Below are 20343 nucleotides of genomic sequence, written 5' to 3' on the forward strand. Positions count from 1 at the left end.
TTGTCACCTTTGCATGTTCACAGGCGGAACGGCCACTCCTTGTGAGCTTTCATAGCGAAACAAACTTTATGTTATCACGACTCATTGAAACTTAGTTAAGTGTGACGGTTGGCACCGAAAAAAACAACTTTTCTTAGCCGGGTATTTTCATCCTTGTGAAATAGGCTTATAAAAAGCAATGCTACCGGTGCACACAATCATTAAGTCGAAAGTTACCATTTAATGTTTACACAAAACTCGGCATACATTCCTATCAGTAACAACATCGCACCCGAACAGTTTTTGTAAGAATTCAGGGAGCTGAACCGGGACAAAACCTAGTATTTAAAAAAATGAACCGCAATTGAACCTGTCAAAAGCGTTTCACTTTTACATGACTTAAGAAATAGTATTTAACAATTTACAAGCCTAATGAAACTTGGCACATTTGCAAAATGTTTTAATTTTTTTTCAATTTAGGATAACTTGACTTTCTAATACCACAGAATACTAATTATTGTAATTAGTATTCTACGGTTATACTACTTTTTTATGACGCTGGTTTATCACAAAATAAACATAACGATATGAAACTTCTATTTTTGAGTATGTGTGTTGAAAATGCAGTTATAACAACAGCAAAATCATTCTGACAAGAAAGTTAAACTTTTGCTTATTCATTATTTAAAATTCGTTTTATTTCAGAAAAATGTTGACATCTAATAGCCGCAGTATCCGCCTGAACATCAAATTATTATAATCTCTCTTTTTTAAAAATATAATAATCTCTTGGCTTTAAATTATTTCTTTGTTTTAGTCGTGTTTTAGGGGAATATTTCTTGTAAAGTACTCATGCGTAACGTTGCGCAACAAATTGAAATACAGCTGATCTAAAAAAAACTCGCGTGTGCTTTTAAATGCAAAAGTGGGACATTTGCTAAAGTCAGTTCTCGTTTTTGTGCACATTGCGTTGAATTACGAAGTTAAGCTAGTTACATTATAACCGTTTGACAGTTGAACAAGCAAAATGCGGACAACCAGTCTTGAAAAAATCAAGACTTTACAACGAAACACGAAAAATCTAAGAAACATTTGCATTTTGGCACATGTTGATCATGGTATGTATGTATTTTGTGTAAAATGTGGATATTTTTTTTTTAAAACAGTTCTTTTAAGCGCTGGTCTAAAATCCTACCACTTTTTTACAGTAACAAGTTGTCAGAATTGAATTTGCAGAGAAGAAATAAATATAATAATAATACTTGACCAACAAGAATGCTAACCCTACCCTAACCAAAATAGTAGTGTTTTCGCCACTTGTAATATATATCAACTATAAACAAGTGTTATTTTTTTCAGGAAAAACTACTTTGGCAGATTCATTAATTGCCAGTAATGGAATTATATCAAATAGAATGGCTGGGAAGGTCTGTATTACTTTTATATTTTAATGTCAAGTTTTAACTATGAAAAAAACAAACAATTTTCTGTATTTGTTATATTTAGTAAAATATATGCAAGTTAATTTTCTAAAATTAAATACCTTTAATGTTTGTTAACATTAAAACTTACTTAAAAAATCAAACGATGAATGGATTGTTTTTCTAAAATTGAACATAGTGTAAATTTTGACATTGTTACAGAAAATATGACGTACTTACACCACTTGAAAACTTAAAAGGTAAACTAACTTGTATTTTTAGCTTCGTTATATGGACAGCCGCGAAGATGAACAGATGAGAGGTATAACAATGAAGTCCAGCGCAATTGCACTTAACTTTACTAAGGAAGGTAAGTTTGTTTCACTGTTGTTATTTTTAATAAATAAACTCTTTTAAGCAAATTGGAAAATTCACACACCAGGTATCTAGGTGCCGGTCTAAAATCCTACCACAGGGTTCAAACAATTATTAAATCAAAGCACATAATTTAAGTTAGTGTGTGGGTTTTCGGGTTTAAGTGTGGGTGAGTCAAGTCGTGTTTATTTATTCTTTTTATTTTAGTCAGTTCAGTTCCCCATTTAAATGTAAGACTCTCAAATCCTAACAAAACTGTCCTCATTTCATCAAAGTTTTTAATGTCCACTATGCTTATACAGTTAAACTAAAAATAGTGTTGTATCTGGAATACTTTATAATATTTTTACCTAGTTCATTTTTTATTGATAAAATCATATAGAGCACTGTGTGTCAGTAATTTGCCTTTATTTTACAAAAGCCTTTCCATATTTTATTAATTTCAATTCACAGTGGGTTAAATATCGGCAAAAAATTAAAAGTGAACTTTAGCATTTACTAACTCTAAAAAATAAAGGCCCTGTTTAAAAAAGATGTTGCTCTTGATAGATATTGGTGAACAATTCCTGATAAACCTGATTGACTCTCCTGGTCATGTTGACTTCAGTAGTGAGGTTTCCACAGCCGTGAGGATTTGTGATGGTGCTGTCATAGTTGTGGATGTAGTGGAAGGGGTTTGTCCACAGGTGAATATGATACACTCACTTTACAATGGTACCTCATATAATTTACCATAATTGTTTATTAAATCTTTAATCAATAGCATTTTGATCATTGTTAATGTATTTCAATATTTATTTTATGAAGTTGCAAATCAACTGTTTTTTGCTATGCTGCTTATTTTATTTTATTAAACTTTTAAGGTTGAAGTCTACATTTTTTTGTGTACATGTCATTCAAATCACATTTTTATTTTTGTTTGAATAGAAAACAATAAAATAATAGAGCAAATGGTAGGGCTACATCCATGAAAGCCGAGTTTGGGGTTCTTATGGTGGTTGGGTCACCCCTGGCAGAAACTTGCTACCCTTAATTAATGTTATATAATCTTAAGATACATTTTTTTGCATTCTCAGGCAGTAAAATATTAAATATCAGAGTTCTATGTATGCTACTTCACATATTCACTCATTTTTTTCAGTGAGCATTTAGTGATGTTATATTTAACAAAAATAACTCTCCTGTGAAAACCAAAAATTGGCATCTGACTAGAGCAAGTCTTTATAATGAGTGAGGCTTTATCCTCTGTTTTAGACCAAAGCAGTTCTGCAGCAAGCTTGGTTGGAAAAGCTGACTCCGATCTTGGTGTTGAACAAGCTGGACAGGTTGATCACAGAACTTAAGTACACTCCCCTAGAAGCACACATACACCTACAGCAGCTTCTGGAACAGGTACAATGTGTAAAATGTTTAAAAACTTTTAAGGATAGCGTCAGTCGTGTGTTTTTCAATTCCTATGGTGCAGTTAAGATGAAAAATCTACACATTTGCGTAAAATAAAATTGTAATTTTTAGGTTTAAATTACTACTGTGTTTTGTATACGCACAGTATTATTTTTATTGTTAGCCATGAGTGTGTTTTTTAAATTTATTATATTGGTGATGTATAATTTCACAAAGCCTTGAATCACGCATTAGAAAACAATATAAAAGTGATCTATCTAATTAATCTAATTAATTAAAAAAATAACTGTATAAAATTATTCTGCCAGGGTATTACAGAATATATATTCATTGATAAGTCAAGTTTCAAACAATATTACCCCAGTAAAACACATTATACGTATTTTTTTCTATTTACGTAATAAGAATATCAAAGCCCATACAGATGTAGGTATCATTTTGGACGTTTCGAATAAGTCTTTATTCATTTTCAACATCTTCGAAACGTCCAAAATGATACCTACTTCTGTATGGGATTTGATATTCTTATTACGTCTTACTCAACCTCCAACCATTATGCTCCAATGTTTCTATTTACATACTTGATTGTATTGTTAGCATTTCATAATGCTGTGTGTAAAAATGTTTAAATTGTTTTTTGCAAGGTTAATGCTGTTATGGGAAGCTTATTTTCGGCGGAAGTACTTGAGAAGACGGCACAGTCTGATGCATCCACAGAAACCAAGTTAAAAGATGGAAAGGTTAGAAAGTCTTTCAAAATTCACACTATTTGTTTTAGATTTCGTAGTGCATGTGGTAATGTCCACCATTGTATAATTTACCTTTAAATGTTTCTAAACCTTTCATAGTGTGTGTCCCCATTAAAGGGTGGTTAAACACAAGGCCCCCCACTTTTTAATAAAACATAGTTTTGATTTGCCTTATTTTAATATATCCGGTAATATAGGTTGGAACGAAGAAAAGTTAAATGTGTTTTTGTTTTTAGTAAAGCAAGCATTTTAAAAACTTTTCGACCATTTAAGGGAAGTTTCCTCGACTGAAACCCTCACAACCAGACAAACCATTTCATAGTTTTCAATTTTCAGTGATTTGTAGTGGTCTTTACCATACTAAGAGCATCTGATGCCTAAAAAGTTGCATAAATATCAGTTATGTTGATAAAGGTTGTGTATGACTGGAGCAGTGGTCTTGATGATATGGATGACTCAGACTTGTATTTTGCTCCAGAAAAAGGAAATGTTGTGTTTGCCAGTGCAGCCGATGGTTGGGGGTTTCAGTAAGTATACACAACTGGTTATACACAGACATTTTTATTGAGAGTATTCTGATAATATGTTTTAAAGGCAAAATGCAACTTTCTGTAAATTTTATGTTTTACCTGTTTTTATAAATAGTCTTAAAATCATCTGATACGAAAGCAAAAAAATTTTCTTTTGCCTTTTAGTGTATGCAGAAGATTCTTTACTTCCATAAGTGTTTCAGCTTCTCATTGTTTTGTCATACATTTTGACAAGTAGCCTACTTCTAAACTAACACAATGATTTCTTTAACTAATTAATATCAGGAATATAAATAGAATGGCAATCCAACCACCACTTTAAAAATGTTAGATTTTTTTTCTTTTTACCTAATTTAGAATCCAGCATTTTGCGAAGCTCTTTTCAGACAAGCTCGGTATAAATGAAACTGCTTTATGCAAAACCTTGTGGGGTGACTTCTATGTGAACACAAAAGCAAAAAAGATACTCAAGGGAGCTCAGGTAATTTCAAAGCACTGTTTAATAAATAGATTCTGACTAAATTATCTATTCAAAGGCGAAACATTTATTCTATCCGAAAAATACATAGATTCTGACTAAATTACCTGTTCAAAGGCGAAGCATTTATTGTATCTGAAAAAGACATGGATTCGGTAGCTAAAAACTTAAATTTACTTTGTTACAAAGTACAAAATTTATATTTATGGTATTTAATAAAAGTTTAACAAAATTGCTAAGAGTTTTAGTAAAAATTGCTACGATTTTTAACAAAAAATGCTAGGAGTTTTAATAAACATGTTATGTTTTTAAATATTTTAATTTGCTTGTTTAGGCGAAAGCAAAGAAACCACTTTTCGTTCAGTTTGTGCTCGAGAACCTCTGGTCACTCTACGACACAGTACTCGTCAGACGGTAAGACAACTCTTGTGAAATATGAATATACAGTAATTTGAAAGTGTTTGGGGGAATTGGAATCGTTTAACATACTATTTTTAATAAATCTATGTTTCAAGATAAAAAGTTATACGTTTAATGCAAAAAATGACTGAAATTTCTGTATTAATTTGTTATCGGAACGGCAGCCATACAACATTAGTATGTATCGAACGAGCACCAATAGCAATACTACAACTTGGTATGGGGTATGACATCCTTACTTAGCAGTCGTCTTTGTATGCGGCACTTAATGGTCACCTATGTTTTGTGTGGCCACTAAAACGAACCTTTAACAAAACTTAGTAAAAACAATCTTGGTCGTTTTTATTATCGCATATTGACACCGTTATGGCTGGCCAGTGTAATACTCCAGAGGGCATTGATCACAGAATTGTGTGTTATGTATGTTACAGTTGATTTTTTAATTTAACCATTGCGGCATTATATCACTTTAAGTGATGTCGGTTTATAAATTTGTTTACACCACCAGAGCGATTTTTTCTATTCACTTTAAGATAAAGTAATGTTCAACAAAATATTATTACCCGTAAGTTAGATCACGGTGCGGAAGCTGAGGTTCCGATCTGATATTTTTATTTTTATATTTTTGTTGCAGTGACCAGGAGAAATGCGCGAAGATCACCAAATCACTTGGTATCCAGGTTTCTTCTAGAGACACAAGAATAGCAAAGACCGAGCCTAAGACCTACCTCCATGTTGTTTGCTCGCAGTGGCTACCACTGGCCAATGCAGTGCTTTGTATCCTTACATTTAAAGTTGTTAAAATCAAAATCTGGCCCGAAAAATTTAAATAAAGGCCACCAAACAGTCGATTTTGCAAGGTATCCTTTCACTGAAAGTTGTAATACCTAAATCAAAAACCTGGTACGAAATGCCGGACATTATTTACCGACCAGTATTAGGCAGTTTGACAAAAGGGAAATAATTTGCTGTCGATAATGTAATATGCAAATTGTGTTCGGTAAGCTTCTGCTCAAATTAGGGTGTGTACTTAATCTTATTTGGAAAGGTGAAATTTATGACTTCAAATGCAAAATAACTTTAATAAGTACTAAATCAGTTACAATCAAAAGTCCTTAATGCTTCACCTATAGAGTGCTGGCTTAAACAAATAGTTTGGCGGGGATGGATAAAATTGTGATGTTGCAATTCGTTCATATTAATGCTTAGTTGGTTTTTATTTCTACCGAATACTAACCTTGAATTGTGAGGTTGCAGTTAAAAAAACGTTTATTATTTAGTTGTCTTATTCTCTAAACTACAGCCATGATAAAATTTTCTGATTTTTTTAAGAGAGCAAAAGTTTGTTGTGCATTTTTTTTTAATTCTCCAAAGTTATTTTTTTCAAATAACGGTAAATAAAATTCTGATTTTCTTAATAGTGTCATATTGCTCTCTGGGATCTATAGAACAAAGAAAGCTAAAATTCACTGTCTCTTATTTTTCCAATCAACTGAAGAGATATTTTAAAATCAAGGCCAACAAACAGTTGATTTCAAACCACAGTAGCCTGTTTGAACACCTAAGACATGTTTATTATTCCTTGACCATCCAATAACCGCCTTATAGCAAGTGTATGTGAGAACCTTCCCTCCCCCGCAGATCTGCCAGAGGAGAGAGTTGAAGGACTCATGTGTGGAGCGACCAGGAGCTTTGGCTCGCTACCTGAAAACTCACAGATACTCAAACATAGTAAGTTGTAAAATTAATAATTTCAACTTGAGTGTAGATTTTGTTATATTTATTAAATTTTCGTTTTTTTTTCAATTATTCTTCTAAATCTAATTAGACGAAAGCCCTTGTCTAAAAAGTATGAATAGAGTTGACACAAAATAGAAATAAAGCGTTTGTTGTGTGAACATTTTAAAACGTTTACACAATTAAACTAGTAAGCAGTAATTAAAATCATGTTGAATTTACAATGAATTAACATTATATTTTTTAATTTAAAAATGTTTATAAATTAAAAAACGTTCTTGATTAGTCATTTATAGGGATGTTCAAAGTAGACTATCAAATCCAATTCTGCCGTTTATTTCGGGTAATTGGAACCGATATAATTTATCGTTTTACCGCTGATTGTTGCGCCTAATTGTACAAACGCGTGTGGTAAGTTGGCCTGTCGCCGCGGTGACCAATTTATAGTGCTTGCTTTAAATGTAACATCGTAGTGCAGTGTCAGCGTTATTTCGGGCGACCAATTACTGCGTTTCGCGATAACGTTCGTCTAATAATTAAGTGTCAATCAAGCGTTATTGGGCGAGCGATCAACGTGTAATGTCTGATGTGAAGTTCGCAATTTCCCTAAATGCGTTAAGAAGCAATATTACGTTGTAAAACATGCTGGCCGTGCACAAAATGCGCTTTAGGGTTACTTAAGGTCAACTTTAGGCTAATATTCAGCTAGATTATGCAGTTATGCACAGCGTAACTGTCAAGAATTCGTTATGTCAATAGTAACTTTGTATTCTTTGCAGTACATTATTTGACTGCATAACAGATCATGTTAGTCAAAAAAGAAGCACTAAAACCCAACAATGCTTTAAAAAACAGGACAAAATTGCTTAAGACTTCTGTGTGCAGTGTTTCATTGTACTCACTATTGGCAAAAATATAAGTTTTGGCAACAACTTGGAGAGTTGACATATTACAGTTTACAGAACTGCTTCAAATGACAGTTGTTCAGAATGTTAAACATATGGGAGATTTTTTATTATAATGTACACATGTTAGCAAATTGTTTGGGTGATTTATTGCTGTGATTGTAGGCCCTGTGGGGTAGATTAAGATTAATCCCATCCCCAAACAAAACCAAGGTTAGATAATTTAATAAAAATATACTAGGATTCGCTATTCTGGATTCGTTATTCTAGATTCGAAACCTATTATTCTAGAATACCTTGGGATTCTACTTTGAACATCCCTAGCTCATTTAATTAAAATCCAGGTATTTATTTTCTAACTGTTTAAATTCCTCGATCTCAGCTAATTCAAACCTAATTCGTACTACAACTAAGCTATGACCGGAGGTCGGGAGTTTGAACCTCACTGCAGGCTAGTTGTTTTTCTAGCCTGCCCTGCTTGCATCAATAATTTTATAATTATATAAATTTTTGGGAAAACAAACAATATAATATTCATTCTATGTTTAACATAAAATCCAAGTTTTTTTATTTGCCTTATTCAGACTTCCTCAACTGCGATCCATCTTCTGACATTGCTATCATCCTTGTTTCCAAGATGGTTGCAGTCGACGCAAAATCACTGCCAGAAAATAAACAAAGGTGCAACGTGATGTTTTAAAACTCAATTAAACTGAAGTTATTTATTTTTGTTTAACAAATAACTGCCTAAGGCACGTAAATTAAGTTCAAAGGTATTGATATGAAGCACATGATTCTCCGTTTAACACAAAATACTGTAAAGGAATGAATAAATACTTTAAATATTGTCTGTAGGCAAGTAAATTTATCTAATGCTAAAAAACTCTGTAATTTGCCCGTAAGTAAGTAATTATAATACATATTTTATGCAAATAAGAACAATATATTTAAACTACCATTAAACAGATAACTGCTGATCAAATAGCCAAGAAAAAATATATCTAATTCAACTTTTCCTCACGATCACTACTTTGGCCACCAACATTAAATTGACAACTTAATCTAACATCTGAAAAATATTTACAGACGTTGTGTAAATTATATGATCCCTTTCTGCTGAATTTTTACTGATCACCATAACAAACAACATTATAGCAGTTATAGCACTATAGAAACGGATTGCACCAACACGGACTGAATAACCGGTATTGGTCACCATCTCAGGTCTCTAACCCACATAGTGCTAAAAAAAATATGTAAAACAAATTAAACGTTACTAAAGGATCACTACTTGGACACCAACATCGAATTAATAAGGCAGTCTTAACGTTTAACACCGGCACAGGTTCAATAACCAGCATTAAACACCTTATCAGGTCTTTAACCATCGAAAAGGATCACTTACATCAACATTGAATTGATAAACTAGTCTTTACGTTTACACCGGCACAGATTCAATAACCAGCATTGAATACCTTCTCAGGCCCTTAACCATCGAAGAGCTACAAGCAAGAAGAGAGGCAGCCCGTCAACGCCACGCCGAAAAAGGGGGCGAATCCGGGTCCCAGGTGGTTCCCCGACCGCCCCCGGTACCCCCTGTGCCCGGCGGGGACGCGGACCCATCCGAGGGGGCAGTCCCGGCCAAAAAGGCGCAGCATTTCGTTGCTTTCGCCCGAGTGTTCAGCGGGACTGCTCGACCTGGTCAGAAGCTCTATGTTCTTGGGCCAAAACACGACCCAGCTCTTGCTGATCAGGTGAATGTTGTGTTGATGCGTAAGACAAATCTGCAAGAAATATTTTGTTCACCAATACTTGTTTATAAAATGTTAGTCTTTTGACTATTTGTGAGCCTTGTGACTATATGAAATCTTGCTGAACGCTCTGTTTTATGTTCCAAAAATTAACATCTAATCTTTTCGATTTGCTAAAAAATTAGTTTAAATAAAGTTTGTAATTACTCTGACTCCGCTATTGGGAGAAACTGCACAATGTTACCTTAATGTTTTTGTGTTCAGACCGACCCCCATTCCCTTGTAGCGTCGAGCCAACACGTTTCTGAAGCTGTACTTGGGAATATTTATCTGTGGATGGGAAGAGAGCTGGAAAGTGTGGATGAAGCACCCGCCGGAACTATACTTGGTGTGTGCTATAATACTTTACGTTGAACACTGATTTGTAGCGGTGAACAACATGTTGTAAAATTAATATGTGTAACTTGGGTCGTTTTACCAATATTAAGGCACAGTGTAGATTTTCCGCTGGACAAAATTGTATGTAGAACTTGATTAGATTAGAACTAGAAGCACAAAGCAATTGATTTAATGAAACTTGATGCCAATTGGATTCGTTTTCATAAACTAGGTTACCTCTTTCTGCTTAACAATTCACATCGTTATGTGTCATAAAAAATCTTCTCAAATTACCAAGTCCGTTTTGGGTCATTCTTACAAAATAAGCCGCCCCAAATTTATTTGCAAAACCGGAAATTTTTAAAGTTCAATTTATTGCCAAAAATGTGGTTAGGTTTCCAAAAATTAAAATTATTATTTGTTTTTTAATTTTATGTTAAGTTATGAAAATGTTCTTTTTTATCTGTATCTGTAGAATATCTCCGAATATTATAAATGGCTTGATTTCATTAGGAGTAATAACAAGGCTATATAGTATACGCTGATCCATTTGAAAACTAATCACATTAAACAAAAAACTTTTTTATTTGTCTGATTACTACCCTGACTCTTAAACGGACCTGAGCCTAAAAAGTATAAATTTTTTTGTGACTCTAATGATTTTTGACGTTATTCCAGGAATAAGCGGATTGGAGGATTACGTGCTTAACTCGGCCACTTTATGCAGCTCCATATACTGCCCACCTTTCAACGCATTATCACTCGACACTGCACCAATTATAAGGGTTGCTGTAGAACCTCAGCTGCTAAGTAAGTTGTTTTTAACATTTCTGAAAATTTAGGATAGTTCGGTATTTTTGCTACTATAGTTTCAAAAATATGGCATAGGTATTGTAAATTAGACCTGTTTTGCGATTGATGTAAAAAAACGTGCTCGTCTGTTGTCATAGGATCGTTGTAGTTTAATTAATTATCATTAAGATTCGAACGCAATACATTCTTATAGGTGTTAGTTGGTAATTTTTATAGGTGTGAACAACTTTTAATACAATATAATTTTTTGGGGCCCATATTGCGATTACACTTTGCAATATGAGCCCCCCAAAAAATCTTTCAACAATATCAAACCTACTATATTTTATTTCCGTCAAACAGAGTTCAAATCCAACCTGAAAATATTATAAAATTACGCATACGGGCTATATACAAGCCTTACCAATCGACCTTTGTATTATCTCAGGCGAGATGGGAGCTCTCATGGACGGATTGAAGTTGCTCAACCAAGCTGACCCTTGCGTGCAAGTGTTGGTGCAAGATACAGGCGAACATGTGCTGGTTGCTGCCGGGGAAGTTCACCTGCAGAGGTGCCTGGACGACCTTAGGGAAAGGTGGGTTGCTAAAAGTGTTTGAAATAGACGTAGGTAAGAATAGCAAAGCCCATAGTCTTTTCGTCAAAACCTACGTCTTATTTGCCTGTGCATTTATAAAAGTTGTCATTGTATTTATCTGTTTATCTGTTCACACCATTAATAAAAAAACAGGAAAACCAAATTTCTACCAAGCCGGCCTATTTCTTTCTGGCCTATTATTGATTAATGATGATCTTCAAATCGCTAATTAACCTAACTTCTGTTTAATGCTTGCTTCTGCATCTTGTCTTTTATATAAACAGCGTATTTTTTTTCGATTCCTACTAGATTTATTTCCACTGTCATACGTTACACAACCTTTGTCAAATTGTTTTTGCTTGACGCGTTAAAAATCTTTAAGAACCCCTGGTGTCCGACATTTTATTCCAGTAACGTTACCGATATTTCGTTTCTGTCAGGTTCGCCAAGATCCAGGTCAACTCGTCGGCGCCGATCGTTCCGTTCCGCGAAACGGTGATTCCCCGGCCCAAAGTTGACGTAATGAATGAGTTGATTGGGACGCAAGAAAAAAACATGATGCGAAAGTGGGAGAAAGGTAAGCTTTTTTTTATTACAAATCTAAAATGGCTCAATCTTAGTGTGGCTTATACATTCATTCCAGCATTTCCTTGGAATTTTTCTAAACCTAAAAAACGTATTCATAAACCAAACAATTGAACATGCTTGCTGTGCGTTGGTCACTTGATTTTTCTAGGTAACCCCTCAACGCTACGCATTACTATACCCAAGCTTTATATATAATAGTTGTAGAACAAAATTAAGATGATTTATCTTTTTTCTGTATAAACACTAAACACTAAACAAAACAGTCATAAAAGGAAGAGATATCCATTCCTGCCTTTATTACGTAATTATGGACCAAATATTTGTAAAAAATTTTTTACAAAAATCAACTTTTTCATAAGATTTTCTTGTATTTCATTACTGATTTCACACAAACCCGGTCTGTTTGTTGATTATGACGTCACATTGTTTTAAATGAGTTCACGAATGAAGGCGATTGTTATAATTTATGGTGTTCAGTATTTTGTGGAACGAGTGTTTGTATAATTGAGATTTCTTTATCTGTTTTATTCATACAGAGTCATAGCCAATGTGTCGCACGAAAAGTCAAAAGGCTGGTTCACGCATAACGCGTAGCCAGCGTTAACGGCAAATTTTCTCGCTTCTAACCGAAAGCGTCAAAGTTGAAATATTTCAACTTTTCCGCAACCGTAAGCGTTTTTTTAACACGTTTGACGTGTTAAAAAGGACGCGTCTAGTGTTAACCAGCCTAAACCTTTCTATCTGTTAGCCGTGGGGCCGTGATCTACTGTCAAATACTAATTTAGAGAAAGTTGACAAGAGAGTTAAATGTTCACCCTCAGTTCTGAACTTACTTTGTTTAGATATTACATTCCAAGTACTAAATTACGACCTTAAACGACAACAGCTATAAGAAGAGTGTTTTTTATCTATTGATATGTGGCGTGGTGGAGCTAACTCTATTATTAAGAGTGTTAAATGCTCACCCTCAGTTGTGAACTTACTTAGGTTCGCTGTTGGCGAACCTATTTGCTGTCGCGGGCCACTTTGTCAGTTACCGCTGAGCAAGCGGGTCACACAACTTTTTACTTATACTATAAAACCATAAACAATTGTTCATCAAACGAAACAAATCAAAACCCACGCGATGCTTACACAATTGCACATCAACTAGCAGCACCAGGCCAACGGTGTTAAATTTAATTATTATTAGTATATTTTATAACCCAACAATGAATAAACAGTTGAATCCTGAATTGATGGTTACTGTATGGATTTACACAACAGTTTCTACTATTCCTGCATAATATACGCGCATCGCAAAGAATAGAAGCGGGTCAAAGAAACCTCAAGACTGCCGTGGTCTCGCCCAAATGCTTCGCGTGCCACACAAAATTCTTTCACGGGCCACTTCTGGCCCGAGGTCCACGTGTTCGTCACCCCTGGTTTAGATATTCTAATTAATAAACTTCAGCCTTGAACGACAAAAGCTATTTAAATTTACGTAAAAATATAAGATTTGCAAAATTCGAACAGTTGTTGTTTTTTTTTTTTATTCATAAAAAAAACGAAAAAAAACAAACAAATTGCAATAGATAAATTATCAAGCAGCAAATGACCGTTACTTTTGTGTGTTCTTCGTCTTTGTGAACTAGAATATCGTTGAGTAGCACGTACAGAGCAAAACATCGCGAAAATAATATCACAGTCTGTGAACTTTCCGCTTATTTGCATTGATCGATGTTGCTGTTTTTGTTCAGAGAGTGGTGGCGACTTTGATGCCGACCAACTAGCGGTTAAAAAGAACGGAGGAACGCAACCGCGAGACGGCGCTGTTGTGGTGCAAACGTCCGACAAGAACTGTACTCTTGTTGTCAGGTAAATTTTCTCTTATATATATACTACACAAAAGGGGTTTTGTGGTTTATGTTTTTTTCGTTTGTTTATGGCTAGTGGGTGGATAGTGATTCAGTCAAGAAAAATTATATTTGGTTTTAATTTATTTTTTTCGATTGCACATGACTTTTCCGAAAGTGCGAAAAAAATTAAAAAAAACAAAAAAGGAAAGCAAGCAAACAGTTGGATGGGGTCAACAGAACAATTTTAAACCAACATAAATTATTATTTTTAAAAAATATTCAATTTCCTCCTAAATCCAAATAAACTCATTTGACAAGATTACGAGAATACGCAAGAGTCTCAAGTTAAGGCATTTTGCCTAAAATATAGTCATTTGAAAATATTGAGGTACTTTACACTGTTGTACAATATTTAAAGATGCTTTTACAAAACCTGTATCAGTTAATTAATTTAAAAATGACTAGAAGCGAAATTTACTATTAAGTTTCGTTCAGGTTTTTTTCGTGGAAAAAAAAATAGCAAATAAAAGCCAAATTCACCTTAAACTCACAGAAAAAAAAACTCTTTTTAAAGAACCGACTTTACGGTCTATTACTCTTATACAAAATGGTGTATTTAAATTTGTTTAATATTTAAACACTTGTTTCTTAATTTTCTTTATCAGAGCGGTTCCGCTACCTCCTGACGTCACGAAGTTACTGGAGCAGAACGGTGAGCTGATCCAGGTTTTGTGTCAGATGGAGTTGGAGATTAAGGAAGCGTTTCTTCAGCGGAGGAGGAGGTTGGAGAGCACAGGGAGCAGCACGGGAGGAGGGGAGGACAATGAAGAGGTGGGTTTATGATAACTGAAGTTGCTGTTTTAAAAACTTTCGTCAAACAGGCCAGCACAGGTAGTACAGTACTGCCTAAAACAGCCATTGACTGACATCAAAGCTTAAATTTGTACTTGGTACTTTTTTATTTATTTATAAACTGAATCTATTTTCGTTGAACGCATTCGTCAGTATTGTATTAATATATATTAGTTTGATCGTGGGATCCTCTGTTTTGAAGATTCTTTGCTGTGAAATCTTTACCTGATTTTAACTGTTTTAAGATTTTAATTATTGTAAGACGAACGATCTCCTCCTACCGTTTTTAATTTTCATTTCTGCATTTTAACGATAACTCTTAGCAACCTTTACTCGTTGTAGTCAAATCGCCCCAACTCGAAATCGAACCATATAGCTAAGCATTACCGGCCCGGTAAGTTTGCTACTGCATTCCAACAATATTTGTCTAATTCGGGGCTAGCACTCTGATTCTCCAAACTCAGAAATTCGACCTTATACTTAAGACGAGATCGAACGATATCAACATTTTTGGCTGATACCGTTAACTGATTGTTTTTCAACCTAAGCCCGTTATATATAATCCTACTTTAGATACACGCTATCTCTATACTTAGCATTACGGTCCTAAAAACTTAAGTACGTTCTTCCAAAATTTAACTACATCTTGTGTGTTCATTTTAGCCTCAAACGAACGACCAAACCCCATCCATCGAAGGTTCCAATGAAGACAGCGATCAATCCAGTCTCGTCCAAAACATCATTTCCCAGCTTAAAGTAAAGCAAGCCACACTGCTCGCTCTCAGGAAGCTCAAAGTCGACCTCGGGCGCGCATTTGAGGCCGATGGACGCCGGAAGTGGTCGGAAGCTACTGACCAGATGTGGTCAATGGGTCCAAGAGGTATCGGCCCCAACTTGCTGCTCAATCGAACCCCCGATTACCACAGACCCTCAATTTGGACGTGTGTTGATGAAGGGGCGAGTGAAGTTAGCGGGACTTTCAGGTGAATATGTTTGAAGTTTATTTCTTGTACGAAAAAACAATTGCTTCATTGCAACTGTTGTATCTATTAAATTTCTTTTGTTAAATCTCTAAAATTCTGATAAATTAAACATTCCATTACGCGATCTATTTATTCGTAAAACATATATTATTTTAGCAATCGTTTACATACTTTTATTTTTTTTAAGATGTGAATTTTATACAATTTTTTTTTAATTTGCAAATTTGAACCGTTTAATTTTTATTTAAAGTGTTTTCTTTAAGCCCTCAAGTTGAGCTTGCGATATTTCTCAAATCGCTTTATTTTATTTTTTTTTGTTATAAATTTGCCGATATTTACTCAAAGCCTTGTCTCTTTGTTAATTTTAACTCCTTTAAAACCTAAAAAAAAACTTTAAAAACGCAGGGAGTTTGACCACAGTGTTGTCAGCGGTTTCCAGCTGGCCACTTTATCTGGGCCTCTCTGTGAAGAACCACTTCATGGAGTCTGTTTTGTAGTGGAAGAATGGACATTCAGCCGACCGAAGCCAAATACGGTCACCAATGGCTCTCTGGCGAACTCGTGCGGCGACGAGACGGCAGATGTAGAACCGCAGACGGGCGCGAGCGAGTCGTACACTTCTTCACAAAAAGATGGTCCGACTGTAACGTTTAGTGAAGAAACAATAGCGGATGAGATTAATAATGATGTCTTTGCCTCGAAATCAAGGTTGTTAGTTTGCTAGTTTGTTAGTTAGTAAGTTTTTTTTTAATTTTGTCTGTAGTACACCTCTTTTGAAGATGAAATTCTACCAACACTGCACAGTACGCAGCCTATACCCAGCTTTTCTATAGTTTAAAGCATGGTTTTATTTTGGATATGGTGCTTGTTTCGAAATTAATAAGTTTATTAAACTTGCACTTATGAACTAAAATGTGTAAAAGAAAAACTCTGTTATTATCTAATGAATAAATCAAAATCAAATCTAGTTTCACCAACACTTATATATATATATATGGAGAAAAGTATTACATATATTAGCTTAACTGGCGTCCGCCTTAATTTACTTAGGCAAGTAAATCTGAAGACATTTCCATCCTTGCTAATCAATAATGCGAACATTTTTAACAACACTTTTGGTCATAGTTATCGCAAAATCTTTGTAATAATATCAGCTCCTATCACTTCTCCTATCACATGATCATGTCATCAAACAAAAACCCGGGTTATAACCAACTCCATTTTGCTTATGTTTAATCGCCAGTCACGTTTTCTTACTACTTATTTCAGGCCAGACCGCCACTGGCACGGCCCTATGTCAGGCCAGCTTATATCGGCCTCCAAGGAAGCTTGTAGAAGAGCGTTCCAAGCCAGACCACAACGACTTATGGCTGCGATGTACACGTGCGACATACAGGCGACTGCTGAAGTGCTGGGTATGTTACGCTGGCTTAAAAATCACCACCTCTTGTAATCAATGGTGCTTTTTATACCAGAAATGCCTGATTCTTCGTGTTTTATTACGATTCCAATACCTGATATTTTTGCAACATCCGACTAGCAAAATTTTATTTCATGTTAGCTTAGCTTTTCAACATTATGCATTGTTTTACTAAATTCTATGATTTACAACACCTTTACATGTTTTATTGTATAACAGATTTCAACAAGTGTGGCGGTGTGATCTCCTTTTTAAACTTTTAAGTTTCAAGTGTTAACTTTTTTTGTTTTGTTAAATAAGGGTGTATAATATATATCCTAATTTGTCAGCATAAAATAATGTTGCGTTTTTTTGTTTTTAGTAGAGTTATCGCTTGTATAGTCGCTTAGAGACTTGGCTAGGAATTGACTTGCTGTAATGATGACATGATTGGGACTTGACTCGAAAAGAATGGGCGCAAGTTATTTAAAAAATGATTTGACGTTGGCTTAAGTCATTTTGAAATGACTTGTTTACAACACTTCCCACAGTTCAAGCACACGACATTTTTACTTGTCGCAGGCAAAGTGTACGCGGTGTTGGGGCGCAGGGAGGGTAGAGTGCTTCGGGAAGATCTACGCGACGGCACCAGCTCTTTCAACATCGTCGCCACACTCCCCGTGGCTGAGAGCTTCGGGTTCGCGGATGAAATACGGAAGCGAACAAGTGGACTCGCATCTCCTCAACTTGTATTCAGTCATTGGGAGGTGAGTTGGTGTTAATACCGTGCAAAGTAAAGACTCAATTTTCGAAAACTTGTAGACATGATCCATATTTGTTTCATTTCTATTTTTTTGTGTTTTGTTTGTATTTTGCAACTCCAAAAAAGCCTGTTAGTGAGAAATTGTAGAAAAAAAAACTAAACTAGACCGTGAAATGGAGACATTGCTAATTGAGTTTATTGGAACATGCATAGTAACTTGTGTCTTTCTTATCCAATATTTATTATTCAGAGGCCCGATATAATTAGTATGGAAAATATCGCATATTGCTATTTCTTTTTTTTTTCCTATATTAAATTTTTCCTATATTAAACACGAGTGCTCGTTCCGGTCGATCGAAAAGGTAAATATTGAATCTTATTCCGATACTGAAGTCTTTTTCAGTGCACAGTAATTTATTATCAACCTGGTGTCACTGTACTTAAATCGCGATTTTAAGTATACCTAAACTATGATTACGATTTTTTAATTTAGATTACAATTTTAAATATTTTTGGGCACAGTTTTAAATATTTTTGAGCCAACGTTTAAAATTTTTTTAGACCAACATTTTAAAAGAAATTACGACCAAAATTGTGGTCTAAATCCTGCATATATAGAAAAAGATGTAAAACTAAAAAATATTATTTTTACTACTCAATTTGCTAATCATCGCCTGGCGTTTGAGATTAAAAACGACCTAACACATAATTTGTGCAAAACCTCGTCCTTAGGTTGTTCCAAGCGATCCATTCTGGGTTCCTACGACCGAAGAAGAAATCCAGCATTTCGGCGAGAAGGCCGACTTCGCTAACCAAGCCACAAAGTACATGAACTCTGTGAGGAGAAGGAAGGGACTCTTCGTCGATGAGAAGACGGTGGAGCACGCGGAGAAGCAGCGGACTCTCGGGAGGAACAAGTAAGGCTCTTTATGAGGAGGAACAATGAAGAGGATCAAAGAGTCGAGGTTTTTGGCACATATTCAAGGAGAAGTGATTTTGGGGCGAATTTTATTTTGCAATGTTTACGTCCAAGAATTATCGATAAAACGCCTTCTGGTTTGCGGGGATAAATGCCTCAACTTACGACTCATCGAAAGAAGATGGAAGCTTTTAGGCTTACTTTTGGGTCTAGGGACAGTTTTGTAGGGACAGTTTTGTTTTCAATTTGTTATGTTTACGTCCGAGCATTATATCGAAGAAACGCCTTGTTGGTTGTGGAAAAACTTTGTCTATGAGAGTGAATATTTAATGAGGCACCACCTTATCTTACGACTCTTTCTAAAGAAGAAAAAATATTTTTGGCACCTTGGGATCTAAGAACTTTTTTAGGCCATTTTGAATAAAAGTTTGGTGGAGGGAATACTTTTCAATATGAAGATACGAACCCATCTTCAAGAGTTTAGTTAAATCCCGGAATATTTAAACTGTATATTTATTTGGGTGGACTTGTGGTTTATTACTCTTTGATTCCTACTTAATGAGAAACATACAAACTCTGCTACATAAATTCCGGCAACCTGATAAATGACATTATGCAATTTCTTCGCGTGAAAGAATTCAGTTGCTTTTTCCGATTCCTGAGCGAATTTCAAAATTAGATACAGAAAAAAACTGCAAGCTTAAAAGTTATAGAAAAATGTTACATGCGCGCTAATGTTTTCGCTTTAAACGTACTCATTGTGCAACATCCTTAAGTTCAATTTGTACTTTGTTTTGTAATGCAGTACGGAATCAGGTATTCCGTTGGGTGAAGTTTACCTTTTGCTTACTTGTGTTAACTTGCATAGTTCAGTCACGAACTCATTTAAGGAAGTTCTAACAAGTTGCCTAGAAACAATAGTCAATTATCAACATGGGTTAATATAGTTTATTAGTAAAACTCTTTAGAAACAAAAAAAACTAGAAAATTGATGTTTTATATTTCCCTGAATACTAATTTGACACAGTGCAAACGTTTTCCGCTAAATAGCATTCGACTCTCCATTGGTTTTTCATTTAGTAATCCGCTCCAAAAGCGCTTGTTATGTTGAAACATTCCTTTATATTACGTTCGGTGGTGGCACGATTTGCCTATATCTTTGACTATTATGCATTGTTGGTGCGTGTTGGACTTTAGGAAATACAGATGTTCCAAATACAATTTGCCTGCCTTTGAAGAAGTAGCATTGTTTAAACTATTTGCCGGCGACAGCAGTGGTGGGGTAAAGAGCTCTCTGTACATTACTGGCCAACGGCCACAAATCTTCCCATAACGCTTATAAAGAAATCGCTTGTTTAATCCATTGAAGCTTCAAAGTTGGATGATGAAAACCAGCCCGACTTCGGTCGAAAAAAATAAAGTTGTGGCTAACTCCAGTCAATTAACCGGCTCCTCTAGTCTAGAGCCCAACACCAACTCTGCAGCA

At 35.0% G+C, this 20343-nt stretch overlaps 1 protein-coding gene across 1 annotated transcript; it reads left to right on the plus strand.

Moving 5' to 3' along the window:
• Positions 1-1006: 1006 nt before the first annotated feature.
• On the plus strand, positions 1007-18869 carry LOC146170357 (elongation factor-like GTPase 1). The gene is made up of 24 exons (XM_083398005.1): positions 1007-1097; positions 1339-1406; positions 1683-1770; positions 2325-2461; positions 3030-3167; positions 3824-3919; positions 4343-4455; positions 4816-4939; positions 5271-5350; positions 5991-6133; positions 6965-7087; positions 8583-8679; positions 9482-9752; positions 10014-10137; positions 10806-10937; positions 11368-11515; positions 11956-12092; positions 13843-13960; positions 14607-14776; positions 15491-15776; positions 16182-16484; positions 17046-17191; positions 17758-17942; positions 18671-18869. The coding sequence occupies exons 1-24, from the start codon at positions 1007-1009 to the stop codon at positions 18857-18859; spliced, it is 3507 nt and encodes a 1168-aa protein (XP_083254131.1). The 3' UTR covers positions 18860-18869.
• Positions 18870-20343: the final 1474 nt, after the last annotated feature.

The sequence above is a fragment of the Ascidiella aspersa genome, chromosome 1 (assembly GCF_963924565.1).
Source record: "Ascidiella aspersa chromosome 1, kaAscAspe10.2, whole genome shotgun sequence".
Taxonomy (NCBI): domain Eukaryota; kingdom Metazoa; phylum Chordata; class Ascidiacea; order Phlebobranchia; family Ascidiidae; genus Ascidiella; species Ascidiella aspersa.